The sequence below is a fragment of the Carya illinoinensis genome, chromosome 1 (assembly GCF_018687715.1).
Source record: "Carya illinoinensis cultivar Pawnee chromosome 1, C.illinoinensisPawnee_v1, whole genome shotgun sequence".
Classification (NCBI taxonomy): Eukaryota; Viridiplantae; Streptophyta; class Magnoliopsida; order Fagales; family Juglandaceae; genus Carya; species Carya illinoinensis.
Genome location: NC_056752.1, coordinates 31,250,026 through 31,268,236, shown reverse-complemented (window position 1 = coordinate 31,268,236; position 18,211 = coordinate 31,250,026). Strand labels below are relative to the sequence as shown.

Genomic DNA, 18,211 nt, shown 5'->3' with positions numbered 1-18,211 from the left:
ATATTATAATATATCACTATAATATATAATACAATTATAATATATATTATAATATATTATATTATATATACTATGTAATATATCAAAATTGATAAAAGCAAAAATACTGATCTAGGAGAATAACTGATGCGGTATCAATTATTTAAATCTTAAAATCGGTTTATACCAATTTAATTATAAAATATGTTCAAAACCAAATCGAATCGGACCGTTAGACCGTTCATATTAATCAGTAATTTTAGTTTTATATTCACTAATTTAAGTCCTTAAGAAAAATACACTAATTAAGAATTTTGGCGGGACGAGATCTTTCAATTTATTTATTGATTTATTTTTCAAAACCCTAGAACTATTGGGCAATGGAATTTATGGGTCTAGGAGATTTGGGAACCAAGCTGCAATCGAAATCCCTTTGACCCAGAACCAAAATGCTCAACGGAAGAGAGAGCTTGATCCGATTGGTGGGCAAACGGCGTCACTTCCTTCCCAATCGTCAATCTCTCCTCTCCGATCCTTTCGCCACCCACAATGACTCGATTGAGAATACGGAGGCTGAAAAATTGGTGGATTCCAAAGAAGCGACGAAGTTTGTGAGTGAGAGTGGTTCTTCCGAAAAATTGGTAACGTGCCCTGTTTGTGGGCACAAAGTCAGTGGGGAACACAATGACATCAACTCTCATCTGGGTATGCCATGCATTTCTCTTTTCAGCCTTTTAATTTCCCTGCTTGCACAGTAAGGTTGGGAATACAAATACGGAGTATAAAAGGAAAAAAAGAAAAAGAAAAAGACTTCTATATTTATAAATCGGAGAAGAAGATTTCTAAGGAGGTTGTTGATGTTATGCTTACTTTGAGGAGAACGTAAGCCCTCGCCGCTTAATATTGTCACCTATAGCAGTTCTTGAAAACTTCATAGGCCGTTGCTTATGGAGATTTGGATATAGGGCTTATTTTGTTTAACATTTGAGTGCATTGGATTGGCTCTTTTCAAGTGTAGTCAATATCTGTGGCATTGGTAAAGTGGGTGAATAGTATATCCTCCTCCATCCAAATATATTTTCGTCTGTTCGATGGAAAATGTGGTGGAACTTTAAATCACCACTCACTAGAAACCAACATCAAGACTATCCTTACTGCTCCATGCCGTTTTAGACACTTGGGTTAATGGGATTTATGAACTCTGATAATAGTAAGTTGCACTTGCATAGATATTTCTTATAATCACTTATGGGTGGTGTGGAATAGCGGAAGTTTAAGGGATGAAGCAATCAAGTGGCAATATTGAGGCAACCTATTTTGCATTTTTTGATAAGTTCAATAATTTTATCTGATTACCGGCTCTAGTTTGTCTGATATTATTTCCTTTTTAGACCATGCATTTTGGTATGAGGAGCTCCTTTCATATATTTCTAGTGCACTTTGGTGGGTCCCCCGCAAGTGTTCATTTGGTTGATACTGTTTACTTCACAGAAAAGATAAAAAGAATCCGTTCTTTGCGTTTAAATTATCTAATGTTGATTTATCTTTAATTGTTGCATGCCCTTATTGGATGCTTAGTGTTATGGTTTTGATTAATGGCTTTCAGATGCCTGTCTGTCTCGGGGAACAAAGCGAAAGTTGACTCAGCAAACCCTTCTTCAGTCAAACTTCTGGTCACAACCTAAGATTAGCTCCTCTGAGTTGGAACCATTAGAGAAAAATGTTTCTGGTAGAGGTTCTGATAAAAGTCTTGTACAGAATGCTGTTCCTGGATTGCCTGACTTTGGTGCTGCTGAAGAAAATGTAATTAGTATATGTCAATCATCGCAAAAGTTAGAGTCTGATATGCAAACTCACACAGATGACTCATCTGAAAACCCAGTCAATGAGTACTGGATTGACTACAATACTGACACCACCCAACAATTATCCCCGAAGAATGAGGTGCCTAAAGGTGACATGGATGTAACCATGGATGAAATATGTGGGGTTAGTCTTGAAACTTATATAGTTGGCCGTAGGTTCAGTGATGAGAAGACGTTACTCCTAGGGGCAAGCATTTCTCTTTTGCGAGACCCTAATAATGATAAGGATCCCAATGCTATCAAGGTCAGTCCTTTTTCCTGTGCTTTCGCCTTAAATTTAATTTCTGAACCATTAATTTGGAAGGCATTGCCTGGTCCTTTTGACTCAGGTTGTTTCTGCAGATTCTGGATGTTGTAAAAGCCTAGGTTTTATCCCTCGTGAATTAGCTCAATGTTTGTCACCTTTAATTGAGAAGTGCCGCCTAAACTTTGAGGTAATGTATTTGTTAAACAGGAAAGAATCTTCTTACCCGATTCTCTATGCATATTTATTCGCTTTATTCAAGTGTTTGTAGGTGTCGTTCAATGTACATTTGTTCCCTGTTTGCATTAAACTAAAGGCCACAGGTTATGTGCCTACTCAAGAGTATACCATATAGAGCATTTGTTTTAAACATTATTTGTGTTCATATCAGATTTTGGAGAATAGTGAAACTACTTATTTTAGTTCTCATCATGGTACACTGGGATCTTTCAGGGACACGTGTGTTCTATTCCAAAGCATCCTTTTGATTGTGTTCCCATTCAGATTGTGTGTCGCAAGAGCGTATTCAATGGTGAAAAAGAATCTGAAGTTTTAGAGGATTTTAAATGCTTGTGGAAAGTTGCTAAGCGTGTAGTTGAATCTGCAAAGAATTATCCATTGAGCATGACAAAATATCAGCAGAACTTTTGTGTATTAATACACGAGGTTTTAAGAAGTAACCCTCACCTATTCTCAGAGGATGAAAAGATTTTCATGGGTATCAAATCTCATTCTTTGTGTCTTTGTTTCTTACATCTTTTTTGAGTATTTTCCCCTCCTGACAGGCTATGACTACCGTAGATGTGTTTTCTGTTGACAGAATCATTTACTTCACTCTCAAATGATAGTCAGAGGATTTTCATTCGGCTTTATACACGAAAAGGTTTCTTATTTTCCAGATGATTGTCCCTCTTTTATTAGTTTTGGTTGTGCATGTCTAGTTGTCTTGGCATTCTCACTGCAATTGTATTCATACATGTACCATAAAAAGAAGTTTCTTAAGAAAAAAGTTGTTTCTCTCATGTATAAGTGCTGTGCATTTCAAGATGCTTGCAAGTTTGTCCTTAACACTTTTCATTGCAATAAGCTAATAAGTTGAAAGTTTGATTGTCTGCTGTTCACTTTAATCTGATATTACTCGTGTAGGTTATCTGATTATATGTAGATTAAATAATTGGTGTCAGGAAAAAATTCACAGTGAAGCTTTCATTTCGTCAAACCATCTGATAATCTATCAGATTTCATGAAAATTCAACACATTCAGAAGCAAAATTCTAAACTGCAGTGTAAATTTTAGGGCCATGGTTCCGGATGTCTAATATATCCTATGCAGAAGTATTGGATCCTCAAGAAGCAGTCAAGGGTCTCTCGGGTATTACTAGTGTTATTTCTTGTATCCTTTGTTTTTGGTAAATTTCAAAATTGAGGTCCTTGTTGACTTTGCTTGTCATACTGCAGCAACGGGTTATGTATGTTTATTTGAAGATGCCGATGAATTGGATTACAATGACATTAAGGAGATGTTGAATTTGCTTACTGTTTGTGAGCTACGCGATATTTCATGCAAGTTTAAGAAGGTTTGCATTTGTGGACGTTACCATTGGAAAATTTATTTCTATTCTGACTGCCAGTCCTCTCTTTTAGTCATTTTTAGCATGGTATTAATAATATGGTAGGAATGTATTGTGCGGTGTGTGTATGTCTTATCATGCATTGTATTCTTGAGATATCATTTTGGATAGAATTATTATACTTTAAAAAAATCTGCATATTTCCTATAATCATTTTTCTTCTTAACACACTATAAGTGCTTGTATGGAGTTACGCACTGAAATTTCAAGAGGATTTGGTTGACTCTGAAGGTTTAATTTGTCTTCTGGATTTTTATCGTGTCTGGGAACCCAAAGTTACTCTCAATCCAAACATCTTCACACAAATAATTTCTGTCATCAAAACATCTTACCATCTCTGTAAATGAAAACAGCCTTCACAAAACTATAAAAAGAAAAAAAAAAAAAATTGAAAAATTTTCTTCCCTTCAGATCTTCAATTAGTCCTTCCATTTTTTCAAACCCCAATAAAAAATCTATCAAGAAATTCTCAAATTAACATAATAGTTCTGATTTTTTTTTTATCTGATGCATAGCTAGTCTCAAGTACTAATAAAGGATGTTAGCGTCAGCTGTAGCCAGCATATTACCATAAGCCAGATCCTTTCAGATTTTTTTGCTTTTTGACCCTTTTTTTTTGTTAATAAGAACTTTATTAATAAGAAAAGTAGGCATAGCTAAGTATACGGGACATATACAAGAGCAACATACCATGATTGTCTAAAGACACAAGGAAATCATGAATGTTCACGCCATTAAAATCTATTACAATCGACCAATGGAATAAGGTATTAATAAAAAATGTTCCAAGTCTTACGCTGTATTCTTTGGTTTAATTTTTGTAAGTTAATAAAACATTAACTTACACTGTATTCTAAGGTATTAATAAAACATTAAAATCTTGAATTAGTCTGAGTCTTGTTTTTCACTTTTTCTTTTAAATTTAATCCCATCATACTCAGTATTCTTTAGTTTAATTTTTGTAAGTAACATTTCTAAACTTGTGGGTTTTGACATATTTGGTCTAGTAACCATGAAACATACCTGTGTGGTTCTGTAGTACATAAACCAGCAGCATGATTGTTTCGCAAGTATATTTCATATATCAAGTAAAACAGGTGGAGCATTATGGATGGGTCCTTCTAAATTTGGCTGTATCCATAGTTAGTGCTCCAAAATTGATGAATTGGCTTTCGATGACTACACAGTAAGAGAGCTACTGTGTGGACAGATACGGGTCAAACATTTTGTTTTTATTTCATATACTATATAGATGTATGGGTGTGTCTCTCTCTCTATGCACGTAGATGCTTTTCTACACGAACATATTATGTATATGTAGTTGTTCATGAACTCGTATTGTAACGCCCCAATGGAAGGCCCAAACCACATGGCCTATACTTCAAAAGGACTAGTCAATGATACAATTAGAGCCCCATTGGAACCTTATAAAGAGCAAGAAGTTCTCTTTCCCAAACAATGTGGGATCCTATAACATTACCTACTCTTAATCTTATCATAGAGGGGTATAACAATATACCCCCCATAAATTCCCGACATCCTCGTTAGGCCTGTCCGTTGTAGGTGGCACAGCTCAAGTCTCACATTTCTGGTTGGGATAGGCTTTGATACCATTTGTAACACCCTAATGGAAGGCCCAAACCACATGGCATATACTCCAAAAGGACTAGTCAATGATACAATTGGAGCCCCATTGGAACCTTATAAAGAGCAAGAAATTCTCCTTCCCAAACAATGTGGGATCCTATAACACCACCTACCCTTAATCTTATCATATAGGGGTATCACACTTATCATCAGTTCTATAAATTTCTAAAACTAGAAAATGGTGTCAGTCTCATTAATTAGTAACTGGAGATATCAGCTGGGGACCGCCCATAGAGCTATGCTGTAGCTGCCATTTGCTGCCTTGAATGGCATTTTAATTGCACAGGTCCTAGCAATTCAAGGTTTTAGCTATTGTGCTTTTCAGTTTCAAATTCATTGAGCAAGACAGAGTATTCCCTTGTTGACTCAGATTTTGAAACCATTATCGTATGATAAAACTTGTGTTCTTTCTGGTTTTAAACTCAATGGGCGAGAGAGTATTCCATTTAAAATAATCTATGGGTTGATTCAGGTTTCAAAGTCGTTATCTTATGATAAAACAGTAAAATTACTTGTGTTCTACTGACAGCTGATATAAATCTTAGAAATGAACTCTTAACTGTAACTTCTCTTTGGTCTGAAATATGCTTTAATGCATTTTTAGTTATCTGATGGGTCTAATGCTCAAGTTTTGTGCTTGTTTTGAGGTTTCAGAACTGTAATTCTGGTACAAGAAAGAAAGATCTTATTGAAGCTCTTCTCTCTTTGTATAAAAATGGGTTATGGTATGAATATTATCCATACGACATGTTGAGGTTTTCTTTTTGGTATGTATATATTAACTTGTCTTTTCTCCTTAACTTGCAGCCCAAAATTACCAAGTGTGGTTTTAGAGAAAACTGGTGCGTGTATACAAATATCTTCACAAGCTGAATCCCTTATCTGGCGTGCTGAGGTGCTTTGATGTATTCTAGCGTGTCTCACTTATATGCGGCAATGGTTTTGTGAAGTTTTGATTTCATCTAAAATGGCCTTTATGATTTCACTTCTCCTGTAGAGGCTTTTCTTCCTGAATGGCGAGCAAGACCTATCAACATTTCTACTAGTTGATTTAGGAATAGTCAAGTATCCAACTTACAACTGCATAATTTCAGAACAAATCTTCTCAGGTCGAGATGACCTGCTTGCTTATGAAGAGGTGCTACCATTTTTCTGTTTAGAAAATAATTTTGACATTCTACTGTCTTTACCATATGTGATGATCATGGATTACAGGCCATCGAAGTGGCACAACTAATGGATCAAGCTCTCGATGGAAACAATGCTGACGTACCATTGAGATTCATAAAGATAGCTGACTCTCGCATATCCAGTTCTTCTATGAAAGCAATCAAATCCTCAACCTCTGAATCAGCACCTAAATTTCTTTTTTACTTTTCAGCATTATGGGTCTACTCAAAAGTGGTCTCATTAGGAGTTTCCTTTCTTGAGCGGGAGCACAGGTATTAATGTGGTTACAAATTATTGCTTCTTTTTGTATGTTTATACTGCAACAAACAATGTTAACCTCTGCAGCTGGTTTCTTTAATTAGTATGTATCTAGTTGTATTGGCCTCTGAGTTATTGTCATTAACTTGTGTTTATGATGTTGTTTTTAGGTTTTTGGTTTTTAACCTATAAGATATATGGATGGTGCATACACAAATCAAGAGGAAACACTACTAAATGTCAAAGACCGAAAATGTATTAAAACATAGTCAAATTGATTTTCTTCTTCACTGTCAAATAATAAACATTCTGTGTCAAAGCAACTGCTTTTGAGAAGACGTTTTTTAGAAATTAGCTATAAACTAGTCATTCTTTCTATGATGCTCAAAATGTCATGATATATTTAGCCCCTTCTGTATTTAAAAAAAAAAAAAAAGGCAATTTTGGTTTATTCACAACCCTCTCCCTCCTCTATCTCACATATTTGGAGATTATGCTCCCACTACTTGCTAAGCTTGTATGATGGGATTATTAATGGTTGCTAAACTTGCTAATGCACTTAAGGGTATTAATAGTAATGCAAAAATGTTGGTCTCTGCATTCCAGCATCTAGTCGTGTACACATCCTCATTGTCCTTGGATTGCACCTTAATGCATTATCATTTTTTTGAATTTAGTCATTCTAATTAGAAGTTTGAAGGAACAATTTTCTTCTGCTCAGGTATAATGACGCGATTAATTTACTGAAACGGTTGCTAAGTTGTTTTACTTTTGATGGAAGAAGAGGATATTGGATGCTAAGGTTGTCAATTAATTTGGAGCACATTGGTTATCTTAATGAGAGCCTTGCAGTTGCTGAAGATGGCTTACAAGATCCCTGGGTGCGTGCTGGATCAAGGATGGCACTGCAAAAGCGAATCCTTCGCTTAGGAAAACCACCAAGGCGCTGGAAAACACCTAGTTTTTCAGCATCCATCAAGAGGAAGATCACGGAGGTACTTAGTTTATTCTTTTAGGAATGCTTTTCCCCTTGTTCGACTTTCAAGTCATTGTGTACATCTAAACGTGAAAATAGTCCGCAACCTAACAGTTGCTGCTTTTCAAATTGTGATTCATATGGCTGGAAAACATGCTAGGTTCATGTTCAGGGCAGACCTTTGAACTGTGAAATTGGCATGAAGAACAGGTTTTATGGAGAAGATGGGGAGCAATGTGGAGTTGAGCAGCTTGCCTTACAGTACTATGCTGGGGAAGGAGGTGGATGGCAAGGTGTTCATACAGAGAGTGGCATTTGGTTGACTATTTTCGGGCTGCTGATGTGGGACATCATATTTTCTGATGCACCAAATGTCTTCCGTACCAGATTTCAGGCATGTTTTCAGTTTATTGTCATTTATTACTTTCATCAACAATGAATGAATGGGTCTTCTAGGATATGGCACTGGAGAAGATAGGAGAGATGCTTATTTCCTGTAAGTTAATGTCAAAGCGTTCCTCTGGTGGAAGTATTGTTGATAGTAGCAAACTATAGCTAATAAGGCATAGGAAGGGTTTGCTTTCAATGTAATTCTATCCTCTAGAGAGACAAGCAATTAATTTCTAGTTCTTTATCAAAAACTCTTCTATGAAACATCTTTGGTTATTTCTGGGGAAAGTATTTGTTACAAATATATATATTTTTGATTTGTAAATAAGAGTTGTTATAAATATATTAGCAAATAGGGAAACTAAATAGGTCTTAGGGGAAACCTGATTCAATCTATAAATGGCACGCAGCTCCTATAAGAGGTCTCCGAGTTTAGATGTCTGAGGCATTTTGTTTTAGTATACAACTGTCACAACATTCCTGTATCTGTGGAAAAGAATCCTGTCTTTTAATCACTTTTCACCTTATTTTAGAGTAAGTTGATATGTCTGTTAACCTGAATCACAATCTGCCTACGATCCTTGGTCCTTTTGCCTGCCAATATGTTTGAGGAAGTAATAATCCATTTTGCAGACTGCACCCTTAGATTTGGGGACTGATAGCTTTTATCTGATGAGAAAGAGCTGTATAGAATCTCAGCTACAAAAAATTCATGATGGCATGGCTGAGGAGATCCTCATCATGTCATGGGAATGCCATGTGGGAACAGCTTGTAGGGGAGTTAATTGGAACAGGCATTCCCTCACCGAGCTTCGGGCAGCTGTTTCATGCATTGGTGGCCCTTGTTTGGCCTCACTCTGCCGAAATCTTGCTCAAGACTACCGAAGTTGGTCCAGTGGAATGCCAGATTTGTTGCTCTGGCGCTTTAATCAGGAGTACAGAGGTGAAGCAAAGCTTGTTGAAGTGAAAGGCCCTAGGGATCGGCTCTCTGAACAGCAGCGAGCATGGCTACTTTTTCTAATGGACTGTGGGTTTAATACAGAGGTTTGTAAGGTGAGCCCCGTGCAAATGTCTGTATGAGAAGTCATTGATTTTCTGTAAGGGGGGAAGAAAAACATGACGAATGAATACGAGCATGGAAATTCGCAGTCGCCTTTGAATAATTATATTAAGAGTTCTCCATGAAGAATTCTCTTCGATCCTTAAGTATGTCTTTTGTGACACAACAATGAATTATTCTGCCTCTGTTCAGAAAACAATATTCGAGTGAAACTCTACACTTCCGAAATTCAAGAACATCAGGTTCTTTGGTGGGCCAAGCAGAAGGTCCAAGTCTGGCGACAATAAGAAAAAAGAATATAATAATTTCAGTTCAGCTTTAACTCTTAAGGTCAGAGTTCTAGAAAGAAAGCTGGCAGTGGATATTGTTAATTTATTGGGCTGGATTTGTTTCTTGGCTTGGTGCTTGAGTGGGAGTAGAAGACCATGTCTTCGTTTGCTTGATGACATGGAACACGTATATTCCTTATTTTACCCGAGGTAAGGCCGTATCTTCTGGTTTTACTCATTTGTTTCTATAAGAGTTGGGTGTTCATTTTTCATTGACCCCACTCCCTTTCTCTATAGATGGTAGAAAGATAGATCATTGATTCCTGGTGGATATATATTTGTTGACTTTATTGAATCCCAAAAGTGCAATGTCTACTGTTTCATACATATTCTGAGCTGTTATCTAATTGTTTTTTCTATTGGTTTCTGTGACCCTGAAGACATATTTATGTAATACGTTTATGTTGGCTATATGATGAAGCCAAGGCACTCGTGAGTCGTGCCCCACATGAATCATTGACTTGGCTGTCAATCTTAATTGTCAAACAAAAAATGTTACTATGACAGGGTCACGGAGTTGATCGTGTTCAGCCCAAAATTTAAAGAAATTTGAGAGGTTTTGTATAGCCAAACACAAACACACAAACAACCAGACACAATATCAATCTTGGCTTACCTTGAGCAAAGACTACCTCATTACTTTAGGAGCTTGCTCATGTTGTTGATGAATAAGATACTTTCAAAGCTTATGAGTTCCAGCAAATCCAAGTTCTACCAAGATTTCTTAGTAGCATCACCTATTTCCCAGATATAGTTTTGGAAGCATGAAACTTTTCTCCTATGAAACCATATTATCCCCTCACTATCCACAAAATTTGAAAGCTTAAAGGCTCTTCACACTTATTTTTTTGAAGTAATTGTGTAAAAATCCTGGAAAAAAATAGTTTTCCTAAACACATTTGAGACCATAGCTGATCAGTTGTCATATTCATATGATCATGACCATGCTTCTACCTAACAATATTTTTCTTCCTTTCAATATAGTTCTTTGCATCCAATAGATGTTTTTATATTTACTTACCAGTAATATAGGAAAATATACAGAAATAAGAAACTATACAGAACGAAGTTTATATTGATATTTTTATCACATTAGTCATAAACCTCAGCTCACAAATTTTGGAAGCTTAAAGTTCTGGATCCAACTTCTTAGTATTAGTCACTTCTTTTTTGGTAGGGGAAAACTTTTCATCCATACAGCATCTCCAATTTTCATTTTTCACCATAAATTACAAAAGATTTCAATTTGCAGCATAAACTGCCAACGTTTCTCAATTTGCACCCTCAGGTTTAAATCTGACCATTGTAATTATATTACGTGGCCCATTTTTTGTTTACCTTAATGATCGATCTAAACAAAGGGTGAACATTGAAAAATATAGGTAGTTTAGGCTGCAAGTTGAAGTGTATTTTTTCCTTTTTTCATACCATCATCGCCAATTTTGGTAATGAGGAGAACCTGAAACTTTTGTGAAATCTAGTGAATGTTTAGGGGTTGTTTCGACAGTACTATTCCTCTCTGTTCATAATATGATATAAAAAATATATCAATTATTTTCATTAAATAACTGTTATTATTTGTTTAACATTTTTCTTTCTTGGCCAAGTTACTCATGCTAGCGGTACCATCACTCAAGGCAGCCTGAAGTATACGAGGAAGCTGAATTTTCAATGGAGTAAGTTGTAGACAGGAATCGTTTTCTGAAGCTTTATTGTCCTCTCCATCACCATTACCTTGAATTTTTTATTGGACAACACAGCAGAGGGATTGGACCAAGACCTTGCCTTGTTTCCCTCTGCCAGCAATATATTTTTCCCTCAGAAGGCTTTATCATAATCCCATCCAAACTCGTAGAGGTATTGGCAATGTGATATAGAATTAATCTTTCTCAAAATTTGCATAATGTTACACTTGTTTTCTCATGTTTGTGAGAGTTCCATATTTAGTTGACTAATTAGGCCATAATATGATTCGACACACATTTAAGAGTCTCAATTAGAGTTTGCTGTATGAACAGTAATTTTACTGTTTGTGTGAGTGTCTGTGCACAGGGATGCCCATGCGTCAATCGTTTTTGTATAGATGATTGCGCCTCTAGACCAAAATTTGTGTCTAAAGTAGCTTTTAATAAAGAGGGAAAATTTAGACAATCCAGTTACATAAAATAGTTTTTCGGACCATTTGGATTCAGAAATCATCTCATTTCATCATTATAATTTTTTTTTTTAATTTTCACACAAAATACAATAAAAAATATAATTTTTTTAAATCTCAAATCAACTTTTTTAAGTTTCAAAATAAAAATAATATTTTAACAATGTTTTATTTAACTTTCATCTAAAGTCATCTCATCTCATTATCCAAACAAGCCCTTAAAATGCAATCACCGCCTTTGGCTTTCAAAGTTAAAGAATCACCCTGTTGATGATTTTCATCCTTTGGCTTTGTAAACTGATTGATGATATGTTTAAAGATTGTTAAGAGTGCATGCACGTTTGTGTTTCTAACCGGAAAAGTAAATCACACTCAAAATATTGTATCTTTTAAATTGGATGATTGTAATCTGGAATTGCCAAGTGAGACCATTATCTGTTGTTGGCTTTGTAGCTTATAGATAAGATATTGGTGCATGCCTTTTGCCATGTTGACACTAGTACTCATTGTGCATGACAACCCATGCTACGAATTTCAGGCTTTATTCCAATTAAGTCCACAAAATACTCGACATATAGGGCATTCCAATTATTTCAAACAGTGGTCCCCTTTATATTTCCTTTCTAGTCACTTATTGCCTGACGTGCATGGTTCTTCAAATTAAAGAAAACACTTCTCCTAAACGGATTTGAGATAACATGACAAACCCGTCAGGTATCAAACAAATTGGTTTTTGGTTGGAATCTACATGATATGGTATGTATTTTGATAAACTACATAATCTTCCCATTTTTGTTTGTTGAGTTAAGAACTTAAGGTGGGCTTAATTTTTCCCATGTATTGTAATTTATTTTCAATTTTTTTGAAAAAAAATGGTTCAATTTAATATATATATTTATATATAGGAAATTTTATGGATAAATGTGTTTTCATTTTGCAAGCTTTTCAGTAAACCACCCTGACTAGGGGTGAGAATCGACCGTCCGGACCGGCCAAACCGACCAGATTGGGTCCGGTCCGGTCCATTTTTAGGAGGACTGAAGTCATTCGGTCCGGTCCATTTTTAGGAGGACCGAAGTCATTCGGTCCGGTCTAGAGGTCCCAGTCCAGGGTTTTTCCATACTAGACCGAACCGAATGAAAAAAAATAAATATAATTTATATAAATAATTTTATAAATTAATTATATAATTTTTTACTTATACTAATATTTATAATTATATATTAATACTAATAGTCTAATATGGTATTAAAAAAAAATACTAATAGTCTAATATTAATTATTATAATATACGATAGTTATACTTATACTAATATAGACTATATAGTTTTATTAAATAATATAGACTATATAGTTATATTAAATACTATAAGTAATACTAATACTAATATATAGCTAAATCACTATAAGTATAACTGTATAACTATATATATTTAGTATGAATGTATTATTATATTCTTTAATGTATAACTATAATATATAGTACTACTATATATATATTAATATATTAACATATTATAAGAGTTATAGTATAAATTATAATATAGAATTTATAATATACTAAATCACTATAACAATATAACTAATACTAATATATAGCTATACAATTAGTCTACTATTAATACTATTATATAGTTATACTTTTCACTATAATTAGTATTAATATATAATTATACAGTTGTACTAATACTATTAGTCTATTATATAGTCTAAGACTCTTAAGTCTAATATAGGATATATGGTTTTAACTAATACTAATATTATTAATACTAATATTGTAGAAAATAGTTATATTAACTGATTGATTCAACATAACTAATACTACTGATATAATATAGCTATACTAAATTACTAATAGTTTAATACAAATTACTGATAGTTATACTAACTGATTGATTCAACATAACTAATATTACCAATACTAGTATAAGTCTATAATTATATATATTACTAATAGTTATAGACTATACTAGTATAGTCTATAAATTCTCATAGACTATACTAATAGTCTATACTAATCGTAAATTATAATACTAATACTATAAGTAATACTATACTAATTTATACCATAACTCTTATAATATGTTAATATATACTAGTACTATGTATTATAGTTAATAGTTATACATTAAATAGTATAATAATACATTGATACTAAATATATATAGTTATAGACTTATAATGGATTGTGGATTCGTAATATATATACTTTACTAATAGTATATTACTAATCGTAAATTCATTCGAATCCACAATCCATTATAAGTATATAACTATATATATTTAGTATCAATGTATTATTATACTTTTTAATGTATAACTATTAACTATAATATATAGTACTAGTATATATTAATATATTAACATATTATAAGAGTTATGGTATAAATTATAATATATCATATATGTATAAATTTATAATGTATTAGTATAGTTAACTTAATATGTAATATGTTAGTATTAAATCACTATAACTATATAGAGTATTAGTAATATAATATTTAATATAACTACATAGTAGAGTATTAGTAATAAGAGTATTACTATTATTACATATAGTTATTAGTTATAGTATTAGTACTAGTGTATTATTAGTTATAGTAAATAAGTTAATAACTATTACTAATTTATTATATACTAATAGACTAATAGTATTAACATATTACTAATATATATATTAATATATATAATAGTATACTATATATATTAAATATTTCACAATATAATTACATAAATATTAAACAAAATGTCATAGGATTTAAAAAAAAAAAAAAAAAAAAAGTCAATCCTGGACTGAATGGACCGACCGAATGAGACCGGACCATCCCGACCCTTAGGGAGTTCAGTCCGGTCTAGGGTGGGAAAACTTTGGACCGAATAGGTTTGGTCCGGTCCGTTAAACCTCCCCGGACTGGACCGAACTCACCTCTAACCTTGACCCAATATTTTTTAAAACTTTTTTATTTACTAATATTACGATGATGAGGTATCTATATATTGTTAGGCCAAAAATTTAAGTTTGGTGAAGTCTCTAAAAACTAACCCAAATTCATATACTTAATAAATCACAATTCACGGCCCATTTTAACAACTAAGAGTAATTATAAGAACCAGTACAAAGGCTAAGCCACCTGTGAAGAAACCTTAATATGGAATCTTATTCATGATTTAGCCTAAAAAAAACGTAAAGGAATCTTGGATTCATCCCTACCATCATCTATTCCAAAGGCCGATCAGCTCTTTTCGCTTAAGAGCTTCCATGATACACACACACACACACACACATATATATATATATATATAGAGAGAGAGAGAGAGAGAGAGAGAGAGAGAGAGAGAGAGAGAGAGAGAGAGAGAGAGAGAGAGAGAGAGAGAGAGAGAGAGAGAGAGAGGGGAGTATTCTTGACAAATTACAATCACCATTTGTTAGCAATAGAAAATATACATAATGTCGATATGATTTTTTTTTTTCCCAAGCAAGCAGATAAATCATTAAGATAAGGATAATGAGATACATGAGGGGGTAGGATTTTCCAACAAATACTTTATTACAACAACCATAGCACAAAAGTGATAAAAAAAAAAAAAAAAAAAAAACTAGGTTTTGGGACCACATACCTTGCCAAGAGGGCACTATATTAAATGACGGGTTTATTTTTCAGTTTGCACAGTTGTACAAACTGTGATTCCATCGCTGGAGGTGGTGGATATTGAAAGTACATTAGAGTTTGTTGTTTTGAGATGTTTTCCAAAGAGACTCGTATTCCCTTCTTCAAGATCGTTGGTTAGGGAAAGCAAAAATATAGTAGGAAGACTGGCATCAAATGGTCTGGACTGTGCGCTAATCGAGTTTCTAGGGGGGGCGTACGGAGACCATGCTCCAGTGATTGTGGGATGGTGTGGGGTGGGTTAGATCTAGAAAGATCTTGATGTGGCGAATCTACTAGTACGGCACGTGTAGTTGTTGGACACATTTTTGGTGCAACAACACATGATGGTCACATGCAGAACAAACCTTGTGTGTCACGCCTCTAGATTTTAATCACAGTTTTGCTTTGTCCCAATAGATTGACAGCTAGGGGGTTGCGTTGTGGGGCCCGTGAAAGTTGTCATTCACCGGAGTGCTATAGATCAAACCAAGACTGAGCCGATGGAAAGGAGGGATTAAAAACACCAATAGAGAAACTTATACACATATAGGTACTAGAAAAGGAACATAGAGGAGGACAAGGCTCCCATCCTCCTCTCTGGTGGAAACATTGATTGTAAAGGATTACAAAATTTTCTAAAGTGAAGCAAGAGTTTTTCTTTCTAAAAAGAGAGGAGGAATTATTGAGAATCATCCTTTTATCAGGATTTGGATCATTCAAAATTGTTGAGAGTTTAAAGTGAGAGAAATATGCATATAACAGCCTTAATTTGAGCTACTATTTATGTGTTTTTAGGGATGTTTTAACCATGCTATTTTGTTTGTGTGTTGTGTTCTAGTTTTAAATCATGGATATAGAAGGCACAAGTACTCTTATATCCACCTCTGTATATTGTCCTGAATGACCAGTACCACAACAGCCTATCGAGGCTCTTATAATCGAAGAGTCTAATAGACCATTAGACTTTTCGGTAGGCACTCATACTACCTTCCACTCTACCTCTCGCACTCCACTTTGTAGTAGATGACTGAGATTTGAGTTACTTGGTAATAGCACTCTTAGATTTATTAGTGTCAAAACTTGGGTTATTTGAGTTATAATTGAATATGCTTACTTGGGTTGTCTAGCAACTTATAGAGCTGTATTCATACAATCTTTCTTATAGGACTGTACTCATATAGTCTTTATGCAAAAACATGTAATTTTCATGACTGTACTTATATTATTTTAAGGTATTGCTTGGATAATAAGTTGAGATGAAGTATAAAAGTTTTATAAAATATTATTTTGAGATTTGAAAAAGTTGAATTATTTATTATATTTGGTGTAGAAATTTAGAAAATTTGTAATGATAAGATGGGATAATGATGTGAACCCGCGGAATGAGATCCCTTGAACCCACAATCAATTTGAAAACTCACTCAAGAAAGCCAAAATCAAGTCAATGGATGGAAGAATATAAACCCGTTGATAAACTTGTTTCAAAAATATAGATTATATTAAAATCTAGAACTGTTGAAAAACCTGTTTCAATAACCCAGATTACAAAAGAGGAACGCCACAAAGGTTGTAATTTACCTTTAATAAGTTCAAACATTCAATGAAGAACAAGAAGAGATAAACTCAACTCACAATGAATAAAATTCATCAATTTTCATAAACTTTCATTAACTTTAAAATGAGGCAACAATAAGTATTTAAACCAAACCCTCACAAAACCCTAGGCAAAATAAATCTCCATCTTCCAAAAATGCTCTGAGTGAATAGTGCACGGCTATAGTATTGCTACAGTAACTCGACTATAGTAACCCTCTTGAAATCCTAGTTTAACAAAATAATAGCTTTTCCAATATGCCCTTAAGTTCTTCTCATAATAAATCTAATTATTTTTAACTAATAAAATAAACTTTTTTAATGAAATAAACAAGTCAAATGCCTTCAATCACATAAACATAATAATAGGCTCTAATTTATGTTGCATTCTTCAATAGCTTATATCATGTGGATTAGAACTGAATCTTCTTCTCTCAAGCCCATCTTGAATATTGAGCTCTTGCTAGACTCGTCCCAAGTGGATTGCATCAATTCTTGCATTGCTCCCTTGCTTTTTTTAGCTCTCGATATTGTGATTGCCTCATTTGGAACTTGCAATGAATTTTTAAGACTCGATCCACCTTGGAACCCATCAGATGAGATGAGGTAAAACACTTTAACCATCCAAGCAAGGCCTAAATCTTTCAGGATGGTGGAACTACTACTCGACTAATGCTTGACTTGTGGCAATAATTTCTTATGCGATCATGATTACCAGAACCATAACTGTAGTTCTTTTCAACATAGTGGTGAGGCATCTACTACTATTTTGTATTTTATGACTTCAATTTGTGATTGGATTTGAGTAGTTATATAGTCTGTTCGTAGACCCAAATATTTTCTCTCCATACACCCAAAATTCCGATGATGAAAAGTGATAATTTTTCATTCTAGTGAGGTTTTGGTGCTTGCAACGGTGAGTTTGTGATTGAGTTTAGAGTGTAATGGGTCATTCGAAACTTCTTGTTATTGAATCTAAGGCGTTTGAGGTATTAAGGGATGGCAGATATGTGCTTATAACCGAGAGAGGGTGGAAAGTGGTGAAAGAGATAAGCTTGGGATTAGGCATGGCATGATGATTCACTAAAGCTCTAGAGAACTGCTTGAAGGTTGGGAGGAAGGAGTTTTATATAGCTCATAGTGAGTGAGAAAGGGGCTACATTGCACAATGATGCTCTAACTCCTGAGGCTGTTATATGGCATTGGTGAACTATGGTGGGGGTGCTCTGGTGGTGATACTTCAAACGCCGGTAGTGGAAGAAGG

General features: G+C 34.2%; 1 protein-coding gene and 1 non-coding gene across 3 annotated transcripts; both read left to right on the top strand.

The window, feature by feature from the left end:
• Positions 1-328: 328 nt before the first annotated feature.
• On the top strand, positions 329-11,580 carry LOC122315109 (fanconi-associated nuclease 1 homolog). Of its 2 annotated transcripts, XM_043130879.1 has the most exons (15): positions 331-684; positions 1,586-2,088; positions 2,174-2,278; positions 2,542-2,806; positions 2,909-2,971; positions 3,386-3,460; positions 3,547-3,665; positions 6,021-6,091; positions 6,174-6,261; positions 6,364-6,504; positions 6,582-6,808; positions 7,516-7,789; positions 7,931-8,164; positions 8,794-9,699; positions 11,157-11,580. In XM_043130879.1, the coding sequence occupies exons 1-14, from the start codon at positions 429-431 to the stop codon at positions 9,238-9,240; spliced, it is 2,868 nt and encodes a 955-aa protein (XP_042986813.1). In that variant the 5' UTR covers positions 331-428; the 3' UTR covers positions 9,241-9,699; positions 11,157-11,580. The 2 variants fall into 2 exon arrangements, with proteins under 2 accessions (XP_042986821.1, XP_042986813.1); XM_043130887.1 differs by lacking the exons at positions 8,794-9,699; positions 11,157-11,580 and having other exon boundaries at positions 329-684; positions 7,981-8,155.
• LOC122293882 lies at positions 4,817-4,946 on the top strand. The gene has a single exon (XR_006237383.1).
• Positions 11,581-18,211: the final 6,631 nt, after the last annotated feature.

Excerpts from the sequence above, each read along its gene's own strand:
- LOC122315109 (XM_043130879.1), top strand. The coding sequence starts at position 429 with ATGCTCAACGGAAGAGAGAGCTTGATCCGATTGGTGGGCAAACGGCGT. Across the intron at positions 685-1,585 it reads TGACATCAACTCTCATCTGG|ATGCCTGTCTGTCTCGGGGA; the intron begins GTATGCCATGCA and ends AATGGCTTTCAG. Across the intron at positions 3,666-6,020 it reads TTTCATGCAAGTTTAAGAAG|AACTGTAATTCTGGTACAAG; the intron begins GTTTGCATTTGT and ends TTGAGGTTTCAG.